The sequence below is a fragment of the Pongo abelii genome, chromosome 4 (assembly GCF_028885655.2).
Source record: "Pongo abelii isolate AG06213 chromosome 4, NHGRI_mPonAbe1-v2.0_pri, whole genome shotgun sequence".
NCBI classification, from domain to species: Eukaryota; Metazoa; Chordata; class Mammalia; order Primates; family Hominidae; genus Pongo; species Pongo abelii.
The window spans coordinates 88,646,780-88,674,098 of NC_071989.2; the positions used below are offsets into that span (position 1 = coordinate 88,646,780).

The window sequence follows — 27,319 nt, forward strand, 5'->3', positions numbered from 1 at the left end:
ACACCGATTGCCTGGACTATTGCTCTGCCACCTCGCCTCTCTCTTCCAGGTCGGCTTCCTTCCCATCCATTCTCTACAGTTACTAGAGTGCCCTTTCTAAGCAAACATCTGATCTGCTGAAGGAATTCCGGGGTTCCCAGTTGCTTTTAGTTATTATAATTCAATTTACTTCTTATTGTAGAAAATTTTAAATGTATACAGAGAAAGAGAGATAACAGTCCTCCATGTTGCTTTAAGAAGAGAAAATATTCATTATTTCACTGATATTTATTGCTTCCCTACCCAATGCTAGGCTTTGCTCTGAGTTCTGGGATGGAGTGAGCCAGTCCAAGCGAGGCTCCTCTGAGCTGACCTCTGCGAACTCCTTGTGCCACCCCTTCTCTTATGTCCTGGGCTCCAGCTGGAGCCACCACATACAGGAATTTTAGTGTGTGGGAATGTCTCTTCCAGTCTGACTTACACCAACACATCTTTCAGGATGGAGCCCTTAGCAGCTTGCATCTTTGCTGGTCTTCTTCCTCTGCCAGCAGGAAGGCCTGACCATTCCCTTCTTTGAGCTCTCACTGGAACTTCTTATTTCGCTCAAAGCACCTAAGAGATTATTGCATTGATTTGTTTATGTGTCTGTATCTCTCTGTCAACCTGAATTCCTTCAAAGCAAATTGTGTACTACTCATCTTTTGTGCCCTGCCCCAGCACAGTGCCAAATTGCTTTTCAGAAATGCATGTGCTGATTTAATCTCCCTCCATTAGGGCAGAAGAAAGCTGGAATCATTTTTTAAAATCTTTACTATATCAGTGGGTTAAAAATGATATATTGGTATAATAAGCATTTTCTTGATTATTGAGAAGATTGTGTTTTGCTATCGCTAATATCTGTCTATATTTACTATATAAATTATCATCTCATATCCTTTTCCCATTTTTTGGTGTTGGCGTTTTTCTAGAAGTTTTTAAATAAGCTCTTTGTATGACAAAAATATATTCATCTTTTATGTTTGTTCAAATCACCCTGCATCATTTTTTTGTCTTGTAGTTATACCTATGGGATTTTTTTGACATTAGAGTTTTTGAATTAAAATGCAATCAAAGTATATTACTTTTGGGGGGAAGTTGTTCTACTGCTTTTTAAAAAAAATTTTTTAATGAAGATATACTTCATATACCATGAAGTTTATCATTTTAAAGTGTATAATTCAGTGCTTTCCTAGTATAGTCACAAGGTTGTACAACCGTCACCACTAATTTCGGAGCATTTTCAACACCACAAAAGAAACCCCATATCCCATAGCTGTCACTCTCAATTCCCCACTTCTCCTAGCTCTAGCCAACCACTAATCTCCTTTCTGTGTTTATGGATTTGCTCATTCTGGACATTTCATATAGATGGAATCCTACAAACATTTTGTATCTGATTTCTTTCACTTAGCATAATGTTTCCAAGCTTCGTCAATGTTGCAGCATGTATTAGTACTTCATTCCTTTTAATGGCTGAATTCTGTTCCACTGTATGGATATACCACATTTTATTTATCTACTCCTCAGTTGATGGCCATTTAGGTTGTTCCCACTTTTTGCTAGTATGAATAATGCTGCTATGAATATTTGTGTGCATTTGTACATGAACATATGTTATCAACTCTCTTGGGTATATGCCCAGGAGTGGAATTGCCAGGTCATTTGGCAACTCTATGTTTAACTTTTCGAGGAAATGCCAAACTGTTTTCTACAGTGGCTGCACCATTTTACATTCCCACCAGCAACGTATTGAGGGTGCCAGTTTCTTCACATCCTTACCAACACTTATTTTCGTTGCTTTTTTGCTTAGAGTCTTTATACGTTCTCATATATAAACCCCTTTAATCTATTCTTGTTGAATTAATATAGTTGTATATGTATTCTTGCTAAAGAATTTTCTGTGATGATAAAGATAATTCTACCAATACGTACTTGTGCACATGGAACAGAAATGAAAGTCTCAGTGTTAGGAAAGAATCATTAATGTCTATTGTGATATAAAACATTTTCTTCAGCTTCATAATATAGTACTATAAAAGATAGTTACTTTTAGAAGCACTCCTTAAAATTTCTCTGTTCCAAGGTAATAATTTTACCATTAGTGATGTTCTGTTGTATTTCCTAGTAAAAATATTTTGCCCACTTTTATATTTAATTGTGCTTTAGAAAGGATTATCGACAACTTTCCACGTGTCCCAAAGTTTAGTGAAATGTTTAAGTAATGAACTGTGACTGTGAACAGGAAAGAAGGAGCAATGTTTAGAAGGGGGTTTTTAGTCTTTAATTTTTATTCCTCTTTTTGATCTCTCTTAACTAAGATGCTTGTGTTTCCATTTACTGTAGAGCAGACAGCTTAGGAGGGAAGAGCCTATTAGTAGAGAGAAGACATTGGTGGAGGTGACAGTGTTAGAACCTCATGTTAATGCGATATCTAAAAAATATTAATTAGCCAATGAAGTGGAGATACTGACATGAGAGAACTTGAGAACCAGAAACAGTATGTGACAGTAATGCCGAAGGGGTGTGACTGAAGATAGAGAAACTGGCCTTGCTTAGGTAAGGCCAAAGCAAATGTTGCTTTGATAGGAGCTGTACTATTGTCATCCATGCTTGGATTTTCTCCACTCCCAAAGGCATCATGATTCTCCCGACACGAGGAACGCCGATTCCAAACAGTTTTCTGGATAAAATTTAGCATAACCCTGGAGATAGGTGGAGTTTTTATTTCTTTTTTTTCTTTTTCTTCTAAGTAGTCTTTATTCTCTGTGCACATTTATACAAACAAACCACAGATATATCTCTCCCCATAAATTAGATTCTTAAGTGACTTTTACATTAAACAAATATTAAGAAAGTATGATAATTACTTGAGTTGTGTTAAATTTTTCCTTTAATTAAGAAATAAAGCCCACAATGGATAAGATAATTCTTATCTTTTTTTTATTATACTTTAAGTTCTAGGGTACATGTGCACAACCTGCAGGTTCGTTACATATGTATACATGTGCCATGTTGGTGTGCTGCACCCATTAACTCATCATTTACATTAGGTATATCTCCTAATGTTTTCCCTCCCCTCTCCCCCCAACCCCACAACAGGCCCCGGTGTGTGATGTCCCCCTTCCCGTGTCCAAGTGTTCTCATTGTTCAATTCCCACCTATGAGTGAGAACATGCGGTGTTTGGTTTTTTGTTCTTGCGATAGTTTGCTGAGAATGATGGTTTCCAGCTTCATCCACGTCCCTGCAAAGGACATGAACTCATCCTTTTTTATGGCTGCATAGTATTCCATGGTGTATATGTGCCAGATTTTCTTAATCCAGTCTATCATTGATGGACATTTGGGTTGGTTCCAAGTCTTTGCTATTGTGAATAGTGCCGCAATAAACATACGTGTGCATGTCTTTATAGCAGCATGATTTATAATCCTTTGGGTATATACCCAGTAATGGGATGGCTGGGTCAAATGGTATTTCTAGTTCTAGATCCTTGAGGAATCACCACAATGGTTGAACTAGTTTACAGTCCCACCAACAGTGTAAAAGTGTTTCTATTTCTCCACATCCTCTCCAGCACCTGTTGTTTCCTGATTTGTTAATGATCGCCATTCTAACTGATGTGAGATGGTATCTCATTGTGGTTTTGATTTGCATTTCTCTGATGGCCAGTGATGATGAGCATTTTTTCATGTGTCTGTTGGCTGCATAAATATCTTCTTTTGAGAAGCGTCTGTTCATATCCTTCATTCACTTGTTGATGGGGTTGTTTGTTTTTTCTTGTAAATTTGTTTGAGTTCTTTGTAGATTCTGGATATTAGCCCTTTGTCAGATGGGTAGATTGAAAAAATTTTCTCCCATTCTGTAGGTTGCCTGTTTGCTCTGATGGTAGTTTCTTTTGCTGTGCAGAAGCTCTTTAGTTTAATTAGATCCCATTTGTCAATTTTGGCTTTTGTTGCCATTGCTTTTGGTGTTTTAGACATGAAGTCGTTGCCCATGCCTGTGTTCTGAATGGTATTCCTTAGGTTTTCTTCTAGGGTTTTTATGGTTTTAGGCCTAACATTTAAGTCTTTAATCCATCGTGAATTAATTTTTGTATGAGGTGTAAGGAAGGGATCCAGTTTCAGCTTTCTACATATGGCTAGCCAGTTTTCCCAGCACCATTTATTAAATAGGGAATCCTTTCCCTGTTTCTTGTTTTTCTCAGGTTTGTCAAAGATCAGATGGTTGTAGATGTGTGGTATTATTTCTGAAAGCTCTGTTCTGTTCCATTGGTCTATAACTCCGTTTTGGTACCAGTACCATGCTGTTTTGGTGACTGTAGCCTTGTAGTATAGTTTGAAGTCAGGTAGCGTGGTGCCTCCAGCTTTGTTCTTTTGGCTTAGGATTGTCTTTGCAATGAGGGCTCTTTTTTGGTTCCATATGAACTTAAAGTAGCTTTTTCCAATTCTGTGAAGAAAGTCATTGGTAGCTTGATGGGGATCGCATTGAATGTATAAATTACCTTGGGCAGTATGGCCATTATCACGATATTGATTGTTCCTATCCATGAGCATGGAATGTTCTTCCATTTGTTTGTGTCCTCTTTTATTTCGTTGAGCAGTGGTTTGTGGTTCTCCTTGAAGAGGTCCTTCACACCCCTTGTAAGTTGGATTCCTAGGTATTTTATTCTCTTTGAAGCAATTGTGAATGGGAGTTCACTCATGATTTGGCTCTCTGTTTGCTGTTATTGGTGTATAAGAATACTTGTGATTTTTGCACATTGATTTTGTATCTTGAGACTTTGCTGATGTTGCTTATCAGCTTAAGGAGGTTTTGGGCTGAGACGATGGGGTTTTCTAAATATACAATCATGTCATCTGCAAACAGGGACAATTTGACTTCCTCTTTTCCTAATTGAATACCCTTTATTTCTTTCTCCCACCTGATTGCCCTGGCCAGAACTTCCAACACTGTGTTGAAGAGGAGTGGTGAGAGAGGGCATCCCTGTCTTGTGCCAGTTTTCAAAGGGAATGCTTCCAGGTTTTGCCCATTCAGTATGATATTGGCTGTGGGTTTGTCATAGATAGCTCTTATTATTTTGAGATACGTCCCATCAATACCTAATTTATTGAGAGTTTTTAGCATGAAGGGCTGTTGAATTTTGTCAAAGGCCTTTTCTGGATCTATTGAGATAATCATGTGGGTTTTGTCTTTGGTTCTGTTTATATGCTGGATTACGTTTATTGATTTGCATATGTTGAACCAGCCTTGCATCCCAGGGATGAAGCGCACTTAATCATGGTGGATAAGCTTTTTGATGTGCTGCTGGATTTGGTTTGCCAGTATTTTATTGAGGATTTTTGCATCGATGTTCATCAGGTATATTGGTCTAAAATTCTCTTTTTTTTTGGTGTGTCTCTGCCAGGCTTTGGTATCAGGATGATGTTGGCATCATAAAATGAGTTAGGGAGGATTCCCTCTTTTTCTATTGATTGGAATAGTTTCAGAAGGAATGGTACCAGCTCCTCCTTGTACTTCTGGTAGAATTCGGCTGTGAATCCATCTGGTCCTGGACTGTTTTTGGTTGGTAGGCTATTAATTATTCCCTCAAATTCAGAGCCTGTTATTGGTCTATTCAGCGATTCCACTTCTTCCTGGTTTAGTCTTGGGAGAGTGTATGTGTCGAGGAATTTATCCATTTCTTCTAGATTTTCTAGTTTAATTGTGTAGAGGTGTTTATAGTATTCTCTGGTGGTAGTTTGTATTTCTGTGGGATCAGTGATATCCCCGTTATCATTTTTTATTGTGTTTATTTGATCCTTCTCTCTTGTCTTCTTTATTAGTCTTGCTAGTGGTCTATCAATTTTGTTGATCTTTTCAGAAAACCAGCTCCTGGATTCATTGATTTTTTGAAGGGTTTTTTGTGTCTCTATGTCCTTCAGTTCTGCTCTGATCTTCGTTATTTTTTGCCTTCTGCTAGCTTTTGAATGTGTTTGCTCTTGCTTCTCTAGTTCTTTTAATTGTGATGTTAGGGTGTCAATTTTAGATCTTTCCTGCTGTCTCTTGTGGGCATTTAGTGCTATAAATTTCCCTCTACACACTGCTTTAAATGTGTCCCAGTAATTCTGGTATGTTGTGTCTTTGTTCTCATTGGTTTCAAAGAACATCTTTATTTCTGCCTTCATTTCGTTATGTACCCAGTAGTCATTCAGGAGCAGGTTATTCAGTTTCCATGTAGTTGAGCGGTTTTGAGTGAGTTTCTTAATCCTGAGCTCTCGTTTGAGTGCACTGTGGTCTGAGAGACAGTTTGTTAAATTTCTGTTCTTTTACATTTGCTGAGGAGTGCTTTACTTCCAACTATGTGGTCAATTTTTAAAAAAGTGCAATGTGGTGCTGAGAAGAATGTATATTCTGTTGATTTGGGGTGGAGCATTCTATAGATGTCTATTAGGTCTGCTTGGTGCACAGCTGAGTTCAATTCCTGGATATCCTTGTTAACTTTCTGTCTCATTGATCTGTCTAATGTTGACATTGGGGTGTTAAAGTCTCCCATTATTATTGTGTGGGAGTCTGAGTCTCTTTGTAGGTCTCTAAGGACTTGCTTTATGAATCTGGGTGCTCCTGGATTGGGCGCATATATATTTAGGATAGTTAGCTCTTCTTGTTGAATTGATCCCTTTACCATTATATAATGGCCTGCTTTGTCTCTTTTGATCTTTGTTGCTTTAAAGTTTGTTTTATCAGAGACTAGGATTGCAACCCCTACTTTTTTTTGTTTTCCATTTTCTTGGTAGATCTTCCTCCATCTCTTTATTTTGAGCTTATGTGTGTCTCTGCACATGAGATGGGTCTCCTGAATACAGCACACTGATGGGTGTTGACTCTTTATCCAATTTGCCAGTCTGTGTCTTTTAATTGGAGCATTTAACCCATTTACATTTAAGGTTAATATTGTTATGTGTGAATTTGATCCTGTCATTATGACGTTAGCTGGTTATTTTGCATGTTAGTTGATGTGGTTTCTTCCTAGCATTGACGGTCTTTACAATTTGGCATGTTTTTGCGGTGGCTAGTACCAGCTGTTCCTTTAGTGACCTGGGCTATGACACTTCATTTGAGTTTTGCTATAGTTTGCTTCATATATACGTCCTCCGTCAAAATAAGTGGGGTGGAATTCTGGCCCAGCAACAACAACTTTTTGCTAAGCTAATATAATTTTTGCCCTTCTATAAAATAACTAAGGTCTGTAATTTCACACTGTGCCTCTGCTTTGGACTTTTCAACATTTTATTTCAATGTTCCCTTTTCTCCATATGGAGTGATGGTGGTTAGGATTTTTTATTTATTTTTATTTGTTCATTTATGATTGATACACGATTATTGTACATATTTATGAGGTACAAAGTGATGCTTCGGTACACGCATGCATTGTATCATGATAAAATCTGGGTAATTAGCATATTAATCAGCTTAAACATTTATTATTTCTTTGTGATGAGGACATTAAAAAACCTCTCTTCAGCAGGGCACAGTGGCTCGTGCCTATAATCCAAGCACTTTGGGAAGCTGAGGCCAGTGGATCACTTGAGCCCAGGAGTTCAAGACCAGCCTGGGGAACATAGTGAGACCTTGTCTCCACAAAAAAATCAAAAAATTAGCCAGGCCTGGTGGTATGCACCTGTAGTCCCAGGTATTTGGCAGGCTGAGGCAGGAGGATGGCTTGATCACTGGAGGTCTGAGGCTGCAGTGAACTGTGATTGTACCACTGCACTCCAGCCTGGGCAACAGAACGAGAACCTGCCTCAAAAATAAATAAATAAATAATTTAAAACCCTATTTTCCAGCTATTTGAAATATATAATACATGATTATTAATTCTTATAAATATTAAACACTAATATTTTATTCCCATATATATCCTAATGTTGACATCTATTTGTACTCAACAGCTGAATTCTGAGTTATGCTTTCATCATGTTGATTTATATGTCCTTTGGCAGGCGGATCCTTTTTTTGTTGTGGGAGTTGAACTAAAAAGCGAAAATACAAAATAAAAAAATAGCTAACCAAATGAAAATAATAAGGAGATTAGGCAAACATTTTAAAACTTGAGTACTACCTAGTATATGGAAAATTTAATCACATAAGATATGTGTTGGCAATATAGTAGAATAGAAATGCCAGTGGTCTGAGAAATATTGAAGGGAAGCCCTGCATGTGTTTTCAGTTGATTTGATGCACTCCTGGAGCAGACATCCATTTACTAGTGGGATATGTAAAGAAAGTTTTGTGATGCAGAGTTGGGGGGATACCCCAGTAAGAGCAGAATAGGAGTAGTAAACTAGGGAGCCCTAATGAAATCAATGGCATGACCTGGAAATTACTATGTGAAGAATAAGGAGCCATGCATCCTGGGCAACATAGTGCAATGTCGTCTTATGAAACAAAAATAATTGGCCATGTGTGATAGCTTGCACCTGTAGTCCCAGCTACTTGCGAGGCTGAGGTGGGAGTGTTGTTTGAGCCTGACAGGCCACTGTACTCCAGCCTGGGCAACAGAGCAAAGCCCTGTATCAAAAAAAAAAAAAAAAAAAAAAGAAACTGTGTAAAATAAATCATATTAGATGAAATAAATCATATTAGATGATAAATCATATTAGATCATATTAGATGATTTATTTCATTTGAATAATATGATTTATTTCATTTGACAATGACATTGAATCATTTGAATGACTATTCTGTGCCAAGTCCCCAGGCCTGGACTTGTCTTTAATCTTTTTGCCTGGATTATTATTGTAATAGTTCCAGCTCTTCCCCCTTCTCCTCTTGTGCTCCACCCCTACCCTTCTTTCTCATCAGAACAGCCAGTGTGATCCTGTTAAAAACTGAAATCTTGGCTGGGTGCAGTGGCTCATGCCTGTAATCCCAGCACCTTGGGAGGCCGAGGCCGGTGGATCACGAGGTCAGGAGATCCAGACCATCCTGGCTAACACTTTTCACCGTGTTACCCCTCTCTACTAAACCCCTCTCTACTAAAAAATACAAAAAAATTAGCTGGGCCTGGTGGCAGGTATCTGTAGTCCCAGCTACTAGGGAGGCTGAGGCAGGATAATGGCGTGAACCCGGGAGGCAGAGGTTGCAGTGAGTTGATATCGCGCCACTGCACTCCAGCCTGGGTGACAGAGTGAGACTCTGTCTCAAAAAAAAAAAAGTGAAATCTTGTAAGGCCTTTGATCAAAGCTTACACCTCGCCGGACTGGGGAAAAACCTGAGACTTTCTATTGATCTACGTGCTTTAGAATCCTGTTGCCTCTTCTACCTCTTTCTTACTCCCTGTCTTAGGCCATTCTTGCATTGCTACAAAGAAATACCTGGGCTGGGCGCGGTGGCTCACACTTGTAATCCCAGCACTCTGGGAGGCTGAGGCGGGTGGATCACGAGGTCAGGAGTTCAAGACCAGCCTGGACAAGATGGTGAAACCCCGTCTCTACTAAAAATATAAAAATTAGCCAGGCATGGTGGCGGACACCTGTAATCCCAGCTACTCAGGAGGCTGAGGCAGAGAATTGCTTGAACCCAGGAGGCGGAGGTTGCAGTAAGCTGAGATCGCGCCACTCCACTCCAGCCTGGGCAACAGAGGGAGACTCCACCAAAAAAAAAAAAAAAAAAAAACGAAAAACGAAAAAAACAACCTGAGGCCAGGTAATTTTTAAAGAAAATAGGTTTAATTGGCTCACAGTTCTGCAGGCTGTATAAGCATGGCACCAGCATCTGCCCCACTTCTGGAGAGACCACAGGAAGCTTTTACTCATGGCAGAAGGCGAAGGAGGAGCAAGTGGGTCATACAGCAAGAGCAGGAACCAGAGAGAGAAGATGCCACACACTTTTAAACAATCAGATCTCATGAGAACTCATTCACTGTCTCGAGGACAGCATGAAGCCATGAGGGGTCTGTCCCCATGATCCACACACCTCCCAATAGGCCCCACCTCCAATACTGGAGATTACATCTCAATGTGAGATTTGGGTGTGACACAGATCTAAACCATATCGTTCCCCTTGAGGAAACTCACCACTTTGTCATTCCCTAGACAGGCTAGGCCCACTCCCACTGCAGGGCTTTTGCACATACTGTTCCCTGGGCCTGGATGCTGTTCCATCAGCTAGCCACACGCATTCCTGCTTCAAGTCGTTTCTCCAGTACCATTTCTCCATGAAAGCAGCCCTCACCGCTTGGTTAAAATTGTAACCTCTGCCCCCCTACTTCCTGTTCTCCTCTTACCATTTTTCGTCTGCAGTACTCATCACCAGGTGACATATAATAGATTTGTCTTATTAATGTTGTCTTTCTCTCTCTACTACTGTATAAGCTTCATAAAGACACAGATTTTTTTCCTACTGTGTTTACTCCTGGGCCCAGTGTTTTGAACAGTTCCCAAATATACAACACTCAGTAAATATTTGTTGACTCAAAGAATCAATTTGGATGGCCGAATAGGAACAGCTCCCGTCTACAGCTCCCAGCGCGAGCGACGCAGAAGATGGGTGATGTCTGCATTTCCATCTGAGGTACCATGTTCATCTCACTAGGGAGTGCCAGACAGTGGGCGCAGGTCAGTGGGTGAGTGCACCATGCGCCAGCCGAAGCAGGGGCGAGGCATTGCCTCACTCGGGAAGCGCAAGGGGTCAGGGAGTTCCCTTTCCAGGGGTGACAGACGGCACCTGGAAAATCGGGCCACTCCCACCCGAATACTGTGCTTTTCCGACGGGCTTAGGAAACGGTGCCCCAGGAGAGTATAGCCCGCACCTGGCTCAGAGGGTCCTACGCCCACGGAGTCTCGCTGATTGCTAGCACAGCAGTCTGAGATCAAACAGCAAGTCGGCAGCGAGGCTGGGGGAGGGGCGCCCGCCATTGCCCAGGCTCCGTTAGGTAAACAAAGCAGCCTGGAAGCTTGAACTGGGTGGAGCCCACCACAGCTCAAGGAGGCCTGCCTGCCTCTGTAGGCTCCACCTCTGGGGGCAGGGCACAGACAAACAAAAAGACAGCAGTAACCTCTGCAGACTTAAATGTCCCTGTCTGACAGCTTTGAGGAGAGCAGTGGTTCTCCCAGCACGCAGCTGGAGATCTGAGAACGGGCTGACTGCCTCCTCAAGTGGGTCCCTGACCCCTGACCCCCGAGCAGCCTAACTGGGAGGCACCCCCCAGCAGGGGCAGACTGACACCTCACACGGCCGGCCAGGTACTCCAACAGACCTGCAGCTGAGGGTCCTGTCTGTTAGAAGGAAAACTAACAGAAAGGACATCCACACCAAAAACCCATCTGTACATCACCATCATCAAAGACCAAAAGTAGATAAAACCACAAAGATGGGGAAAAAACAGAGCAGAAAAACTGGAAACTCTAAAAAGCAGAGTACCTCTCCTCCTCCAAAGGAACGCAGTTCCTCACCAGCAACGGAACAAAGCTGGACGGAGAATGACTTTGATGAGCTAAGAGAAGAAGGCTTCAGACGATCAAATTACTCCGAGCTACGGGAGGATATTCAAACCAAAGGCAAAGAAGTTGAAAACTTTGAAAAAAATTTAGAAGAATGTATAACTAGAATAACCAATACAGAGAAGTGCTTAAAGGAGCTGATGGAGCTGAAAACCAAGGCTCGAGAACTACGTGAAGAATGCAGAAGCCTCAGGAGCCGATGCGATCAAATGGAAGAAAGGGTATCAGCCCTGGAAGATGAAATGAATGAAATGAAGCGAGAAGGGAAGTTTAGAGAAAAAAGAATAAAAAGAAACGAGCAAAGCCTCCAAGAAATGTGGGACTATGTGAAAAGACCAAATCTACGTCTGATTGGTGTACCTGAAAGTGACGGGGAGAATGGAAACAAGTTGGAAAACACTCTGCAGGATATTATCCAGGAGAACTTCCCCAATCTAGCAAGGCAGGCCAACATTCAGATTCAGGAAATACAGAGAACGCCACAAAGATACTCCTCCAGAAGAGCAACTCCAAGACACATAATTGTCAGATTCACCAAAGTTGAAATGAAGGAAAAAATGTTAAGCGCAGCCAGAGAGAAAGGTCGGGTTACCATCAAAGGGAAGCCCATCAGACTAACAGCAGATCTCTCGGCAGAAACCCTACAAGCCAGAAGAGAGTGGGGGCCAATATTCAACATTCTTAAAGAAAAGAATTTTCAACCCAGAATTTCATATCCTGCCAAACTAAGCTTCATAAGTGAAGGAGAAATAAAATACTTTACAGACAAGCAAATGCTGAGAGATTTTGTCACCACCAGGCCTGCCCTAAAAGAGCTCCTGAAGGAAGCGCTAAACATGGAAAGGCACAACCGGTACCAGCCACTGCAAAATCACACCGAAATGTAAAGACCATCGAGACTAGGAAGAGACTGCATCAACTAACGAGCAAAATAACCAGCTAACATCATAATGACAGGATCAGATTCACACATAACAATATTAACTTTAAATGTAAATGGACTAAATGCTCCAATTAAAAGACACAGACTGGCAAATTGGATAAAGACTCAAGACCCATCAGTGTGCTGTATTCAGGAAACCCATCTCACGTGCAGAGACACACATAGGCTCAAAATAAAAGGATGGAGGAAGATCTACCAAGCAAATGGAAAACAAAAAAAGCAGGAGTTGCAATCCTAGTCTCTGATAAAACAGACTTTAAACCAACAAAGATCAAAAGAGACAAAGAAGGCCATTACATAATGGTAAAGGGATTAATTCAACAAGAAGAGCTAACTATCCTAAATATATATGCACCCAATACAGGAGCACCCAGATTCATAAAGCAAGTCCTGAGTGACCTACAAAGAGACTCAGACTCCCACACATTAATAATGGGAGACTTTAACACCCCACTGTCAACATTAGACAGATCAACGAGACAGAAAGTCAACAAGGATACCCAGGAATTGAACTCAGCTCTGCACCAAGCAGACCTAATAGACATCTTCAGAACTCTCCACCCCAAATCAACAGAATATACATTTTTTTCAGCACCACACCACACCTATTCCAAAATTGACCATATACTTGGAAGTAAAGCTCTCCTCAATAAATGTAAAAGAACAGAAATTATAACAAACTATCTCTCAGATCACAGTGCAATCAAGCTAGAACTCAGGATTAAGAATCTCACTCAAAACCGCTCAACTACATGGAAACTGAACAACCTGCTCCTGAATGACTACTGGGTACATAACGAAATGAAGGCAGAAATAAAGATGTTCTTTGAAACCAACGAGAACCAAGACACAACATACCAGAATCTCTGGGATGCATTCAAAGCAGTGTGTAGAGGGAAATTTATAGCACTAAATGCCCACAAGAGAAAGCAGGAAAGATCCAAAATTGACACCCTAACATCACAATTAAAAGAACTAGAAAAGCAAGAGCAAACACATTCAAAAGCTAGCAGAAGGCAAGAAATAACTAAAATCAGAGCAGAACTGAAGGAAATAGAGACACAAAAAACCCTTCAAAAAATAAATGAATCCAGGAGCTGGTTTTTTGAAAGGATCAACAAAATTGATAGACCGCTAGCAAGACTAATAAAGAAAAAAAGAGAGAAGAATCAAATAGATGCAATAAAAAATGATAAAGGGGATATCACCACCGATCCCACAGAAATACAAACTACCATCAGAGAATATTACAAACACCTCTATGCAAATAAACTAGAAAATCTAGAAGAAATGGATAAATTCCTCAACACATACACCCTCCCAAGACCAAACCAGGAAGAAGTTGAATCTCTGAATAGACCAATAACAGGAGCTGAAATTGTGGCAATAATCAATAGCTTACCAACCAAAAAAAGTCCAGGACCAGATGGGTTCACAGCCGAATTCTACCAGAGGTACAAGGAGGAGCTGGTACCATTCCTTCTGAAACTATTCCAATCAATAGAAAAAGAGGGAATCCTCCCTAACTCATTTTATGAGGCCAGCATCATCCTGATACCAAAGCCTGGCAGAGACACAACAAAAAAAGAGAATTTTAGACCAATATCCTTGATGAACATCGATGCAAAAATCCTCAATAAAATACTGGCAAACCGAATCCAGCAGCACATCAAAAAGCTTATCCACCATGATCAAGTGGGCTTCATCCCTAGGATGCAAGGCTGGTTCAATATACGCAAATCAATAAATGTAATCCAGCATATAAATAGAACCAAAGACAAAAACCACATGATTATCTCAATAGATGCAGAAAAGGCCTTTGACAAAATTCAACAACGCTTCATGCTAAAAACTCTCAATAAATTAGGTATTGATGGGACGTATCTCAAAATAATAAGAGCTATTTATGACAAACCCACAGCCAATATCATACTGAATGGGCAAAAACTGGAAGCATTCCCTTTGAAAACTGGCACAAGACAGGGATGCCCTCTCTCACCACTTCTATTCAACATAGTGTTGGAAGTTCTGGCCAGGGCAATTAGGCAAGAGAAGGAAATCAAGGGTATTCAATTAGGAAAAGAGGAAGTCAAATTGTCCCTGTTTGCAGATGACATGATAGTATATCTAGAAAACCCCATTGTCTCAGCCCAAAATCTCCTTAAGCTGATAAGCAACTTCAGCAAAGTCTCAGGATACAAAATCAATGTACAAAAATCACAAGCATTCTTATACATCAATAACAGACAAACAGAGAGCCAAATCATGAGTGAACTCCCATTCACAATTGCTTCAAAGAGAATAAAATACCTAGGAATCCAACTTACAGGGGATGTGAAGGACCTCTTCAAGGAGAACTACAAACCACTGCTCAAGGAAATAAAAGAGGACACAAACAAATGGAAGAACATTCCATGCTCATGGGTAGGAAGAATCAATATCATGAAAATGGCCATCCTTCCCAAGGTAATTTACAGATTCAATGCCATCCCCATCAAGTTACCAATGACTTTCTTCACAGAATTGGAAAAAACTACTTTAAAGTTCATATGGAACCAAAAAAGAGCCCGCATCGCCAAGTCAATCCTAAGCCAAAAGAACAAAGCTGGAGGCATCACACTACCTGACTTCAAACTATACTACAAGGCTACAGTCACCAAAACAGCATGGTACTGGTACCAAAACAGAGATATAGATCAATGGAACAGAACAGAGCCCTCAGAAATAATGCCACATATCTACAACTATCTGATCTTTGACAAACCTGAGAAAAACAAGAAATGGGGAAAGGATTCCCTATTTAATAAATGGTGCTGGGAAAACTGGCTAGCCATATGTAGAAAGCTGAAACTGGATCCCTTCCTTACACCTTATACAAAAATCAATTCAAGATGGATTAAAGACTTAAATGTTAGACCTAAAACCATAAAAACCCTAGAAGAAAACCTAGGTATTACCATTCAGGACATAGGCATGGGCAAGGACTTCATGTCTAAAACACCAAAAGCAATGGCAACAAAAGGCAAAATTGACAAATGGGATCTAATTAAACTAAAGAGCTTCTGCACAGCAAAGGAAACTACCATCAGAGTGAACAAGCAACCTACAAAATGGGAGAAAATTTTCGCAACCTACTCATCTGACAAAGGGCTAATATCCAGAATCTACAATGAACTCCAACAAATTTACAAGAAAAAAAACAAACAACCCCATCAAAAAGTGGGTGAAGGACATGAACAGACACTTATTAAAAGAAGACATTTATGCAGCCAAAAAACACATGAAAAAATGCTCACCATCACTGGCCATCAGAGAAATGCAAATCAAAACCACAATGAGATACCACCTCACACCAGTTAGAATGGCAATCATTAAAAAGTCAGGGAACAACAGGTGCTGGAGAGGATGTGGAGAAATAGGAACACTTTTACACTGTTGGTGGGACTGTAAACTAGTTCAACCCTTGTGGAAGTCAGTGTGGCGATTCCTCGGGGATCTAGAACTAGAAATTCCATTTGACCCAGCCATCCCATTACTGGGTATATACCCAAAGGACTATAAATCATGCTGCTATAAAGACACACGCACACGTATGTTTATTGCAGCATTATTCACAATAGCAAAGACTTGGAACCAACCCAAATGTCCAACAATGATAGACTGGATTAAGAAAATGTGGCACATATACACCATGGAATACTATGCAGCCATAAAAAATGATGAGTTCATGTCCTTTGTAGGGACATGGATGAAATTGGAAATCATCATTCTCAGTAAACTATCGCAAGAACAAAAAACCAAACACCGCATATTCTCACTCATAGGTGGGAATTGAACAATGAGAACACATGGACACAGGAAGGGGAACATCACACTTCGGGGACTGTTGTGGGGTGGGGGGAGCCGGGAGAGATAGCATTGGGAGATATACCTAATGCTAGATGACGAGTTGGTGGGTGCAGCACACCAGCATGGCACATGTATACATATGTAACTTACCTGCACATTGCGCACATGTACCATAGAGCCTAAAGTATAATAATAATAATAATAATAAAAGAAAATAAATATCTAAAACAATATATCCAAAAAAAAAAAGAATCAATTTGGACTCACAGGAACTTAGGAAGAAGGAAATCATGTTACTTATAATCCCAATGCATGAAGTAAATAACTACCATTAGGATTTTATGTATTTTCTCTTTTCTCCCCACTTATTATTACAGAAATATTGGAAAGTATGGAAAAGCACAAAAGAAGTAACTCAAGAAGTAATTAAAAATCACCCATAATTGCTCCAGCCAAAGAAAGCTCCCTTTAAGTTTTGATGTATGTCTCTCGTTAGAGTACCTTTCTCTCTGTCTCTCTCTTCCCTTCTCCTCTTCTGCTTATGTCTGTGTATATACTTAATTTTCTCCCTCTATATATGAACATATATACATGTACATGTACATATAATGTTTATCTCAATTTCTTGATTTTTTTTTCTGTTTATTTATCAATAAATCTTGGGTATGTGCCATTATGTTATGACTATTTTTTAAAAACGTATTTTAAATGGCTTGTTATCATTCCATTATGTAGATATATTATTACTTATTTAACCAATCCCATATTATAAATGTGTATATTTAGATTGTCTCCATTTTCTTATATTTGTTTTTAATGAATGAACATTTTGTTTCTTTTGTATCTCGTTATACAAGTGTCAGATTATTTTTCTTGAGTGATATTATTAGAAGTGAAATTATGAAGGCAAAGAATATAACCATTTTGACCTGTTTTGATACATATTGTGATATTGTCTTCTACAATGACTCACTTCAGTGGTACTATATGACAATATCTATTTACTATATCTTTGTTAGCCCTGAGTACTATTTTTTCTAAAAATCTTAACCAGTTTTGGTAAATAATTTGTACTTCTTTGATTAAGAAGGAGTTGTTTTTTTTTTCTTTTGAGACAGGATCTTTCCCTGTTTCCCATGCTGGAGTGTGGTGGTGCGATCATAGCTCACTGCAGCTTCAAACTCCTGGGCTCAAGTGATCCTCCTGCCTCAGCCTCCTTGAGTAGCTGGGACTATAGGTGTATGCTATCACACCCAGCTAATTTATTTCCTTCCTTCTTTCCTTCCTTCCTTCCTTCCTTCCTTCCTTTCTGAGATAGGGTCTCATTTTGTCACCCAACCTGAAGTGCAGTGGCATGAATACCGTTATTGCAGCCTTGATCTCCTGGGCTCAAGTGACCCTCCCGCCTTGGCGCCCCAAGTAGCTGGGGCTACAGGTGCATGCCACCACACCCAGCTTATTTTTGTATTTATTTTGTAGAGATGGGGTTTCACCATGTTGCCCAGGCTGGTCTCAAACTCCTGAGCTGAAGTGATCTGCCTGCCTCAGCCTCCCAAAGTGCTAGGATTACAGGCATGAGCCACCACACCTGATCCCAGCTGACATTAAAAAAAAAAAAAAAAAAAAAAAAAAAAATTGTAGAGATGAGATCTTACTATGTTGCTCAGACTGGTCACTCCTGGCCCCAAGCTATCCTCTCACCTCAGCTTCCCAAAGTGTTGGGATTGTAAGCATAGGCCACTGTGCCCAGCAAGAAGGACCCTTTTTCATGCATCTATTGGTCATTTGTTATTATGTTCCGTGAAGCCCTTTTGTATATTTCTTGACTTACTAATTTTAGCCAGTGTGATTGATTCTCCGGCATAAAAATGAAAAATTTAACACCCTTACAATACCTCTTATGTCCCCTGTCTTTTGCCCGCTCTGTTTTTGTTACTTACATATTTTTGGATTTTAAATTAGTTGACTTCATGTCTTAAAATAATATAATTAAACCTCTATTGATTTATCAACTTTAGACAGTATGTATTGACTCTGCTAGGAAAAATAAGTATAATAAGTTAAGACATTTAATGTGTTTTCATTGTTTTTTTCTTTTCTAATCCTGAGGTTTTCTTTCATTATTATTTATTCTCACTTTATACACTTTTAGACATATTCTGTTCTCTCAATTGTTCCTCTGTGTTTTGTCATAGGCTGATTCTGAAAATTAAAAACCAATAAGGAACATTTCCATAGTGGTTATAACAAATATTGTGTCCCAAAGTATCAAGGTTGGTGTTTGGTCCCACAGAGAATGAAATGTACCGTATGTCATTGAATATTTGCTCCTTAAAGGAGAACCTTGCGTGTGTCAACTTCTAGTTTCTTTCTGCCTTCTTTTACTTCATCTGGTTTGTTTTCTTGCATTCAATGTCATTGTATTGTCTTTGATTTCTGTTTTGTTTGGTTGGAAAACCTCCTCATAATTTTTTCCTGCAGTAGGTGTGTGGGGATAGTAAGTTTGTCCTGTCTTGTCCTGGTACTTGGTCAGTGATTGGTTGTCTGTGTACTGTTTATTGTTTTAGAAATTGTTACACGGGCTCAAAATATTTTCTTCACAATTCTCTTTTGCCACCTAGAATTCCAAGTTAATGATAAAAAGTATGACAGAAAAAAAAAAACTATGACAGCATGATTCTCACTTCCTTTAGCTACCTGTTGTTTCTCTTTGGAAGCTTTTATAATTTTTCTCTATCCTTAGAATTCTGATATTTTACCAAGATGTATCAGAGTATGAAATGTTTTCATTTATCTTGTCTGGTATTTGGATTATTCCATTTGAACTGTGCTATGCTCAGTTCAGGGAAAGTTTCTTCCATTTCTGTTTTTTCTTTTTTAGATGGAGTCTCACTCTGTTGCCCAGGCTGGAGTGCAGTGGCGTGATCTCGGCTCACTGCAACCTCTGCCTCCCGGGTTCAAATGATTCTCCTGCCTCAGCCTCCCAAGTAGCTGTGACTATAGATGCCTGCCACCACGCCTGGCTAATTTTTTGTATTTTAATAAAGACAGAGTTTCACCATGTTGGCCAGGCTGGTCTCAAACTCCTGACCTCAGGTGATCTGCCTGCCTCAATATCCCAAAGTGCTAGGATTACAGGTGTGAGCCACGGTGCCCAGCTCTCATTTCTTTATTATTAATATTTTTTCCCTATTGCAGTCTAACTTTTTTCCTTTCTGGAACTCCCACAAGACAGATATTAGACTTCTTGGATCTATACTCTAGGTTACTCAGTTTTCCTTTTATATTCCCAATCTCTTTATATTTTTGTTTAGTGTTCTTTATTTGACCTCTCTGACCACCCAGCTTAGTTTTTAGCCATGTCTGGGTTATTGGTTAGTAATTCCATTGAGCTATAAAATTTTAGTAATTATCTTTTTTTCCAAGAACTCTTTTTTTAAAAAATCTGATTACTCCTTTTCCATGGCAGCCTCTTTTTGCTTTATGTCTATTATCCTTCCATATCTTTCTGAAGGTAGTAAGTACCTTTTTGCCTGAATTAGCCTTTGTTTCTTTTAATGTCTTTTCTGTTTGTTCATTTGGGGCTGTGTTTGTTACCTCTTGCTGCTTAACAATTTTTAAAACAATAAACAATTTATTGTTATACACAGTTTCTGTGGGTCAGGAACCCAGGCATAGCTTAGCTGGGTGCCTCTGCCCAAAGGTGTCTCACAAGGCTACAGTCAAGGTGTTGGCCAGGTCTGTATTCTCATCTGAATGCACAACTGGGGAAGGATCCACTTCCAAGTTCACTCACTCTGCTGTTGGCTAGATTCGCTTCCTTACTAGTTGTTGGCTTGAGCTCAGTTCCTAAATGACTCTTGGCCAGAGGCCTCCTACAGTGTCTACTTTATTCATGGGCCTCTCTGTAGAGTAGCTGAGAACCTGGCAGCTGACTTCCCTCAAAGCAAACCAGCAAGACAGCAAGAGAAGGCAAGTGAGATGGAAGCCAGAGTCTTATAAACTGATCATGGAATTGCCATCCCATCACTCCTGCTGTGTTGTATTCTTTATAAGTGAGTCACTTAGGTCCAGCTCACACTCAAAAGGAAGGCCCTTTTACCTAAGGGGGTGAGTACTAGAAGCTGGGGATCATTAGGGGGCCATCTTAGATGCTGCCTATTATAGGGGCCTTTTGTGGTGAGAGGGGAATCTGGTTTTCATGAGTGTCTGCTATTCCTTGTTTCTAAATGAAGGATCTTGTGGGACATTATGGGTAGTTGGTCTGGGCTTACTCTGTGACTGTGAATGCTGCATCGTGTAACATGTGTCAGCTTCCTTTTCAGATATGTGGGCAGACAGTAGGAAGGTGGGTTGGAAATTCTTCCTTGTATAATTCTATACCCTTTAGCCCACACAGCTGGAACCTGTTACTTGCTACTACCCACTAAAATATGGAAACATGATGGGATAGTGACGTCCTTGATTAGGTTATGTTATACGGCAAAGGAAAATGGTTACTGAAGATATCATTACAGTCTTAAATCAGTTAATATTGAGTTAATAAAAAAGGTCCTTAGTGGACCTGATTTAATCAGATGAAAGACCTTACAGAGCAGGTGAGAAATGTTCTCCCACTGGCTTTGAAGAAGGAAGCTGCTACGAGTTCTATAGCAGCAAGGAAATGAACTTTTCTAACAGCCTGAATGAACTTGGAATAGGATTCTTGCCCAGTCAAGCCTCAAGATGATGATGCATCTTGATTGACACCGTGATCATAGCCTCGTGACATCCTGACCTAAAGGTCCAGCTAAACTGAGCCCAGACTCCTAACCCACAGAAACTATGAGATAATAAATATATGTTGATTTAAGAGCCTGGAAGTAAAATACACTGTATTCCTTTTCTATTCTGTAACAAATTATCACCAAATTTAGTGGCTTAAGTTCTGTTGTTACAGAATAGAAAATGAATACAGTGTATTTTATTTCCAGGCTCTCTGAAAGCCTTTCCCTTCTTGGTTCTCCCTTGTGTCCACAGTGAATGTCTGGAGTAAACCCAAACTCTGTTCTCAGAGTCCAGCTCCTTCATTAGAGTTCTTCTTTAGGAAGGTGCCACCCTTTTCTAGAGAAAGCAGACCTTGCACTGTCAGCTGGGGACATGTCACTGCTGCCAGCTGTGCCTTTTATTTCTTATTTTTGAGGGGTGTGAAGAGGAGGAGCCTAACTTCAGATATTCTAAAGGTACTTGTTTAATGGAAGATCATAACAATTGCCCTTGCCTACCCTCTGTTGTTTACATTTGTTGCTTCGAGCTTGGAGACTCTCCGGGCCACTCTTGGTGAGAAGCGTGCTTATGAAAGGTATCTGTATCTGTGATTTCCTCTACTTTCGTTTCCCCACCAAGCTAATTCTGCTTGCTTAGTTTTTCTCTTCATGGAATTTTACAAATTCCATTATATAGGTGCTGAGGATGTCTGGTCTATTGATAGCATATTTTCCTGTTTTTATCATGCTCTTATTGTTTCATTCTTTAAACAGAAAACAATTTTCCTAGCAAAGACCTTGGAAGCACAGGGAGGCGGACGTTGGTGATGAGTCTGTGTGAAGTCAGCCTTGCATTCCAAACTGGACCTGCCTTTTTCTTTTTCTTTTTTAAGAGAAAAGAAAATACTGCTTTGCTACCTAACACTGATGTAATATATTTGTAACCGATTTGGCATATTTCTAATAAAACTGATGAGAAAGGCAGAATTTTTATAACAATTGCTTTTTTTATGCTCTATTATTCTTTTTCTCCCTGAAGTTCTCCCACAGCATATTCCTATCAAGACTCTTCCATCTCTATTATTCTTTTTCTCCCTGAAGTTCTCCCACAGCATATTCCTGTCAAGACTCTTCTATCTTTTCTTCTTCTTTTCCCTTCCTGTCACTTGTAATTTCATAGCCTCCCTTTCTATTCTCTTTGGGTAATTTCTCAGAACGAGTGACTTGAAAATATTGCTGACACGGTTCTTTTCTAACCCTAACAACACGCACGATACAGGTGCTGAGGATGTTGAGATAATTGACTTAAAATTGTGATCTTAGAAGTGTCTTGAGACTTTTAGTTCCAAGCAACACAAACCAAGTAAGCTAAATCTCAAACCAGTTTAGGTTAAAAGAGAGAATTTATTAGCAGGACACTGCAGTATCTCCCTGAACGCCAGCCTAAAATTGTATTCCAGTGTCACGAGGGCCTGGCACCAGGAACTAGAAAGCTACAGGAGCCCAGGTAGTCATTAACTTTCTGTCTCAGACTTTCTGTCTCTCCTGTCTTTGCTTTTCTGAACATCTGCTTATTCTTTTCTCTCCCGTCGGACTCACTTTGACTGTCTTGGCATGGATGTGGCCAAATATGGCTGCCCAAAAATGGCAACTAGAATTTCCAAGTTAATATTATTGCAGTTCAAGCAAATAAAGCGAGGTACAATCCCAGATTCCAAGGGGAAAGAATCCATTTGGTTTAGCTTGCACCAGTTATCTCTTTTTAGGTTGGTTTAATGTGGTCATGAGGGCAGCTTTTGTGGTATAAACATGGCTTGCCATGGCCCAAGTTCCCAAAGAGGAGGTATGTGTGTGGAAGATTGGGCAGGTATCTCAAAACACTTCCGCTGCAACATTCTTGTTTATGTCCAGCGTGCACTTTCTCATGAGAGAGGCAGTTTAGCTGGTGTTTAAGAACATGGACTTCGGGTCAGACATACCTTAATTTGAATCCCAGCCCTGCTACCTACTAGCCGTGTGATCTGAGGTCAGTACTTCGCCTCTGTGAAGATCAAATTCCTTCTCTGGGCAATTGGGATCACAAATCTCCTGGGGTTGCTGGGATTATGAGATGAAGTAATGTATACTATATCCTATGCACTCAATAAATAGTAACTATCATGAATTATTACTGTCATACCATTGGGGAATGATGATATGCATGGAAGAATATCCATTTCATCATCCTGAATGATGCAAGAAGATCTGGAGGCAAAATTTTAGATACCACAGAATTATATCATCAGTAAAAATCTGAGAGTAAGTTGTTTTACCATGCTTGACCAAAGACATAGATACAGGCTAGGCTGCAGGAGTTAGGGCCCAAATAATCTAAACTTATTTCTAGAATATAATTTCTATTTCTGTTGGCTTTAGAAATAGAGTAGTCAATGATTTTGCAGTCTTAAAGAGAGCCCAACAGAGTTGGTGGTCACTAATACAGACATAATAGCTTTTTTCCAGTTAGTGTCTGTTGTAATGGTCTCTGCATTCATTCTGTTTGGGAGCAGGTTTATTTTGATTGGCTAATATCTTACTCGGTGAAGTATTTTGAATAGCATCCCTGGAAACCATGTGCCGGAATTCAAAAGACCTCAGTATTTTTGTTAAAGAAGACACACTACTTTCTTTTTAAAACTATTACAGTTTCTTTTGTACTTTTCCCACTTCTATGGTAAGATTTTTTTGGGTAGCAAGTATCATTAAATGAATTCTTAGTAAAGGATATGTAAAATGATTATTTAAATTCTTCGTCGTCGAAGGATACCAAATGTAAGCTGAAAGTTAATGTTTATGTCAAGTAGAGATAGCTGAACAAACAATGCTCATAACTTCTTTTTCAAATGTAGCGTATTATATTCTATATGGAACTATATATAGGAGAACAATATCTCAATGACTAACTGTGTGATTTTCTCTCAAGTTATGCAGACGTTTTGATTGAGAGGGAAGTATTAATGCAGAAGTACATTCATCTAGTTCAGATCGTAGAGACAGAAAAAATTGCAGCTAACCAACTCCGACATCAACTGGAAGATCAAGACACAGAAATCGAAAGGCTTAAATCAGAGGTATTTCCCAGTCGATAGATTCCTTCTCATTGTTTCACGTTTACCGTCATTTCCTCATGATTACTTAAGGCCTATTCAGGGCAACATTTTAATCCCAGGCTGACTTCCTCTGACATCAACACATATGTGGCTGTGGCTGGGCCTGACCTAGACATGAATCTAATGTCTATATTAGGATTAGGTAAATGTGCTACAGGAACATATCAGGATAATGTGCTTTTTTTTTTTTTTTTTTTTGGTGGGGGGTGGTTATTTGTTCTCCTGATACCCTTCATTAGCTCAGAAATTCAAGAATTGATTATAGCATTTAACTGTTTTCAGATACCCTACAGTAATGATAATTATGAGTCTGCCATAGATTCAATTAAAGTCTAAAATGACAACTAAGGGAAGACCAGCAATGAATTCAGAAATACTTTACTCTTTTGGATTTGAAGGAGTCCAACCTTCTCCCCTCCATAGTTTTGAAAAGAACATTTGGATTAAACTATAAGACATTTGCTAGGGTGCATTTTTCCCTGGAGTTGGAATTCCTGCCTCCCTCTCCCTCCCTCAGAGTGGGAACTTCTCAGGCCTTGCATCCCCAGATAGTGAGGCTGATGCCCAGTGTGAGCAGAAGGTGGTTTTAGAGTCTACAGCCATGGTGTGTGCCTGGGTCCTCCCTCCTCTCAGGCCTCAGTCTAGATACAGAATCCTGAATGTACCTTTCCCGCTGTCCTATCCTTTCTCATGGGCAGTAAGCAATCACTGAAGAATGGGAGAGGAATGCAGAGAATGAGATTTCCTTCCTCTTTCTGCCCAGGGATGCATTAGTATCTTCTGAGATTCAAAGAAGGGAATAGGATACAATGAAACCTACTAGTAATTGTATCCTCATTGACAGAAACAGTTTAGGCTGGTCAGTTTTGGCAATGTTCTTTTCATTTTTATTGTCATCAGACAACATTTTCCTTTTTGTGTCTTGCACCTTCCTCTGAGACATACCCTGTGAATCCTAGGTGGGGTTTTTGCCTTCTGCTCCCTGCGCACATCACCTCCGGTGTTGAGAGCATGGGTACAAGCTTCCTCCAACAGAGATGTGGCAGCTTCTCTGATGATGACAACTTGCAGATGGTGTTCACCATATTATTACAGTTGTTAACTTCCCAATTCGACCCTGATATGTGATACAGTGAAAACAGCAACAGAAAACTTAAGAAACCTGCATTTTAAAAGACTATATCAGGCACTGTTATTTAAAACAAAATTACTGTGTTTTTTCTTTGCCACTGTAAGCTAGAGCAGATGCTTGTCTGCTCAGTGAAAGAGGTTGGTATTTACTCCACGAGAGAAGCTCAACACCAGGTGATGTTCCTCAATATTTGCATGTGTTTATCTGCCTTCACTATGTTCTATTTTAGTCTGAATGTAGATTGCAGCAAAACACTGGCAGTTGCAGGTATGTCTTCTCTGGTCTCTTGACAGGAGCCATAATTTATTTCCTACTCTCTTTTTTTTCCCACCTCCTTGCCAGAAAATGGCACAGGGATGTATTTGGTACTGGGGACAAAATATGAAGACAAGCTAGAGAGGGGCAATTATGATCTCTTAACTTTTAAGGTATTGCTGGCTAATAGGTCTCTATAGGTTCTTAAGCTTGTGAGAGCCTGCCGTTGAGTGCCAGTCTAGAGAATTTTACTGCTATGTGTAGTTGAGAGGCCACCCAGTCTTGAAATGCCCCTCACAGGTCACAGAACTGAGCTGGAGATATAAAGAGATCCCAGGTTATTTTGATCCTTTTTACCTTTTCTGAGGAATTCTCCTGGTTGGCCTGGACCAGCCCCAGGGCTCTGAAGTTCCCTTTACAGTTGCCATTTTCCTAAGGATGTCTGTGAGTCTGGGGTGCCATGTGCTTTGGAAGACTACAAGCCAATGGCTAGAACCAGGGACTCTGAGCTGAGTGTCACTGCATGTGGGGACCACAGGACATTGCAGGCAGCCACCTTCAGGCGAGGGGATGGACATATCGCTGGACTCCTGACGAGGTCTTGGCCTGCTCACCGTGGCAGCTGCGGCTGAGTTTTGGGCTAACATTTCTGCTAGCCCAGATCTCAGGTCACACTTTACACAGTCACTTCTTATAAACACTTTCGTTGGTGATACTGTGCTTGGGGTAAAGTTTATGTTTCCCCCATCTCAGCACCAAAGGAAGAGAGGGTGCATAAAAAGTGGATGTTTCCTGAGGATCTCACTGGACCACATTTGTAGGCAGAGCTTCCTGTGTGTTATGGCTATAATCCAGCATTTCCCAAATCATGAAATGGACCAACTTTGTGTTCCAGATTATTGCTCTTAATAAAACCAAAGAACGAATGCGACCTTACCAAAGCAACCAAGAAGATGAAGATCCAGATATCAAGAAGATTAAAAAGGTAGGGCCTGGAGGTTTCCAGCTTTGTAGGAGCATGGTGACCAGTCGTCTGTTCTATGGTGGTGTCTTTGCCACCCTGTGCGTGAGCTGGGAGCAGCCTTAGTGTTTCTGGGCTATGGCTGCCAGACTTGCCCTGCAGAGTGATCCAGACAGACATGGCTACTCTAGAGAATTTCTGCTTGAGATTTCTTTACACTGTCTAGGAAGGATGCCAAAACCAGGCATTAAGACAATAGTGTTCTCCAGTGGGGTTAATTAAGTGCTGTTCAACCTCTTGATTTTGTGCAGCTTTCATATTTTGGGGGAATATTTTTTAAATTACATTTCAAAAATATTTCTTTTAGCTTTAATCTTTAGTGTTATTTAAGATAGATTTTTTTGGGGGCATGTGTGAAGATTGAGTAAATCAGCACATCCCGCTTATATTTCTGTTTTATTATTGTTTCTTGTTTAACATCCACACAATCAGCAGATTTTTCCCTCTTACTGCCATTTATAGTTGCACAACTTTTGCAATGAACCAAACGCTGGCTCTCACTCTAGTCCACTGTGTTTTGATTTGTCATTTAGGTTTTGATCCCATGATCTTGATTGTCTTATATAAAGCACTTACTCAGCTTTGTTAATAATAAGTGAAAAGCATCATATTTGAGGAAATTTCCCTGGATATACATCTTCAAATCTTATTTCTTTTTAATTTGTTATTATTCCTCTTATTTTATGCTAATAATCTTTCCCCTTTCACTGTAACAAAACTTTAATGCGC

The 27,319-nt window shown here is 39.9% G+C and overlaps 1 protein-coding gene across 4 annotated transcripts in view; it reads left to right on the plus strand.

The window, feature by feature from the left end:
• Positions 1-27,319, plus strand: part of RASGRF2 (Ras protein specific guanine nucleotide releasing factor 2) — a 281,177-nt gene that overhangs the window by 93,848 nt on the left and 160,010 nt on the right. For all 4 annotated transcript variants that reach the window (XM_054555687.2, XM_024246952.3, XM_054555686.2 and 1 more), the window contains exons 3-4: positions 23,996-24,143; positions 26,465-26,554. In XM_054555687.2, the coding sequence (XP_054411662.1) occupies positions 23,996-24,143; positions 26,465-26,554 (238 nt within the window). The remainder of the gene's footprint in view (positions 1-23,995; positions 24,144-26,464; positions 26,555-27,319) is intronic.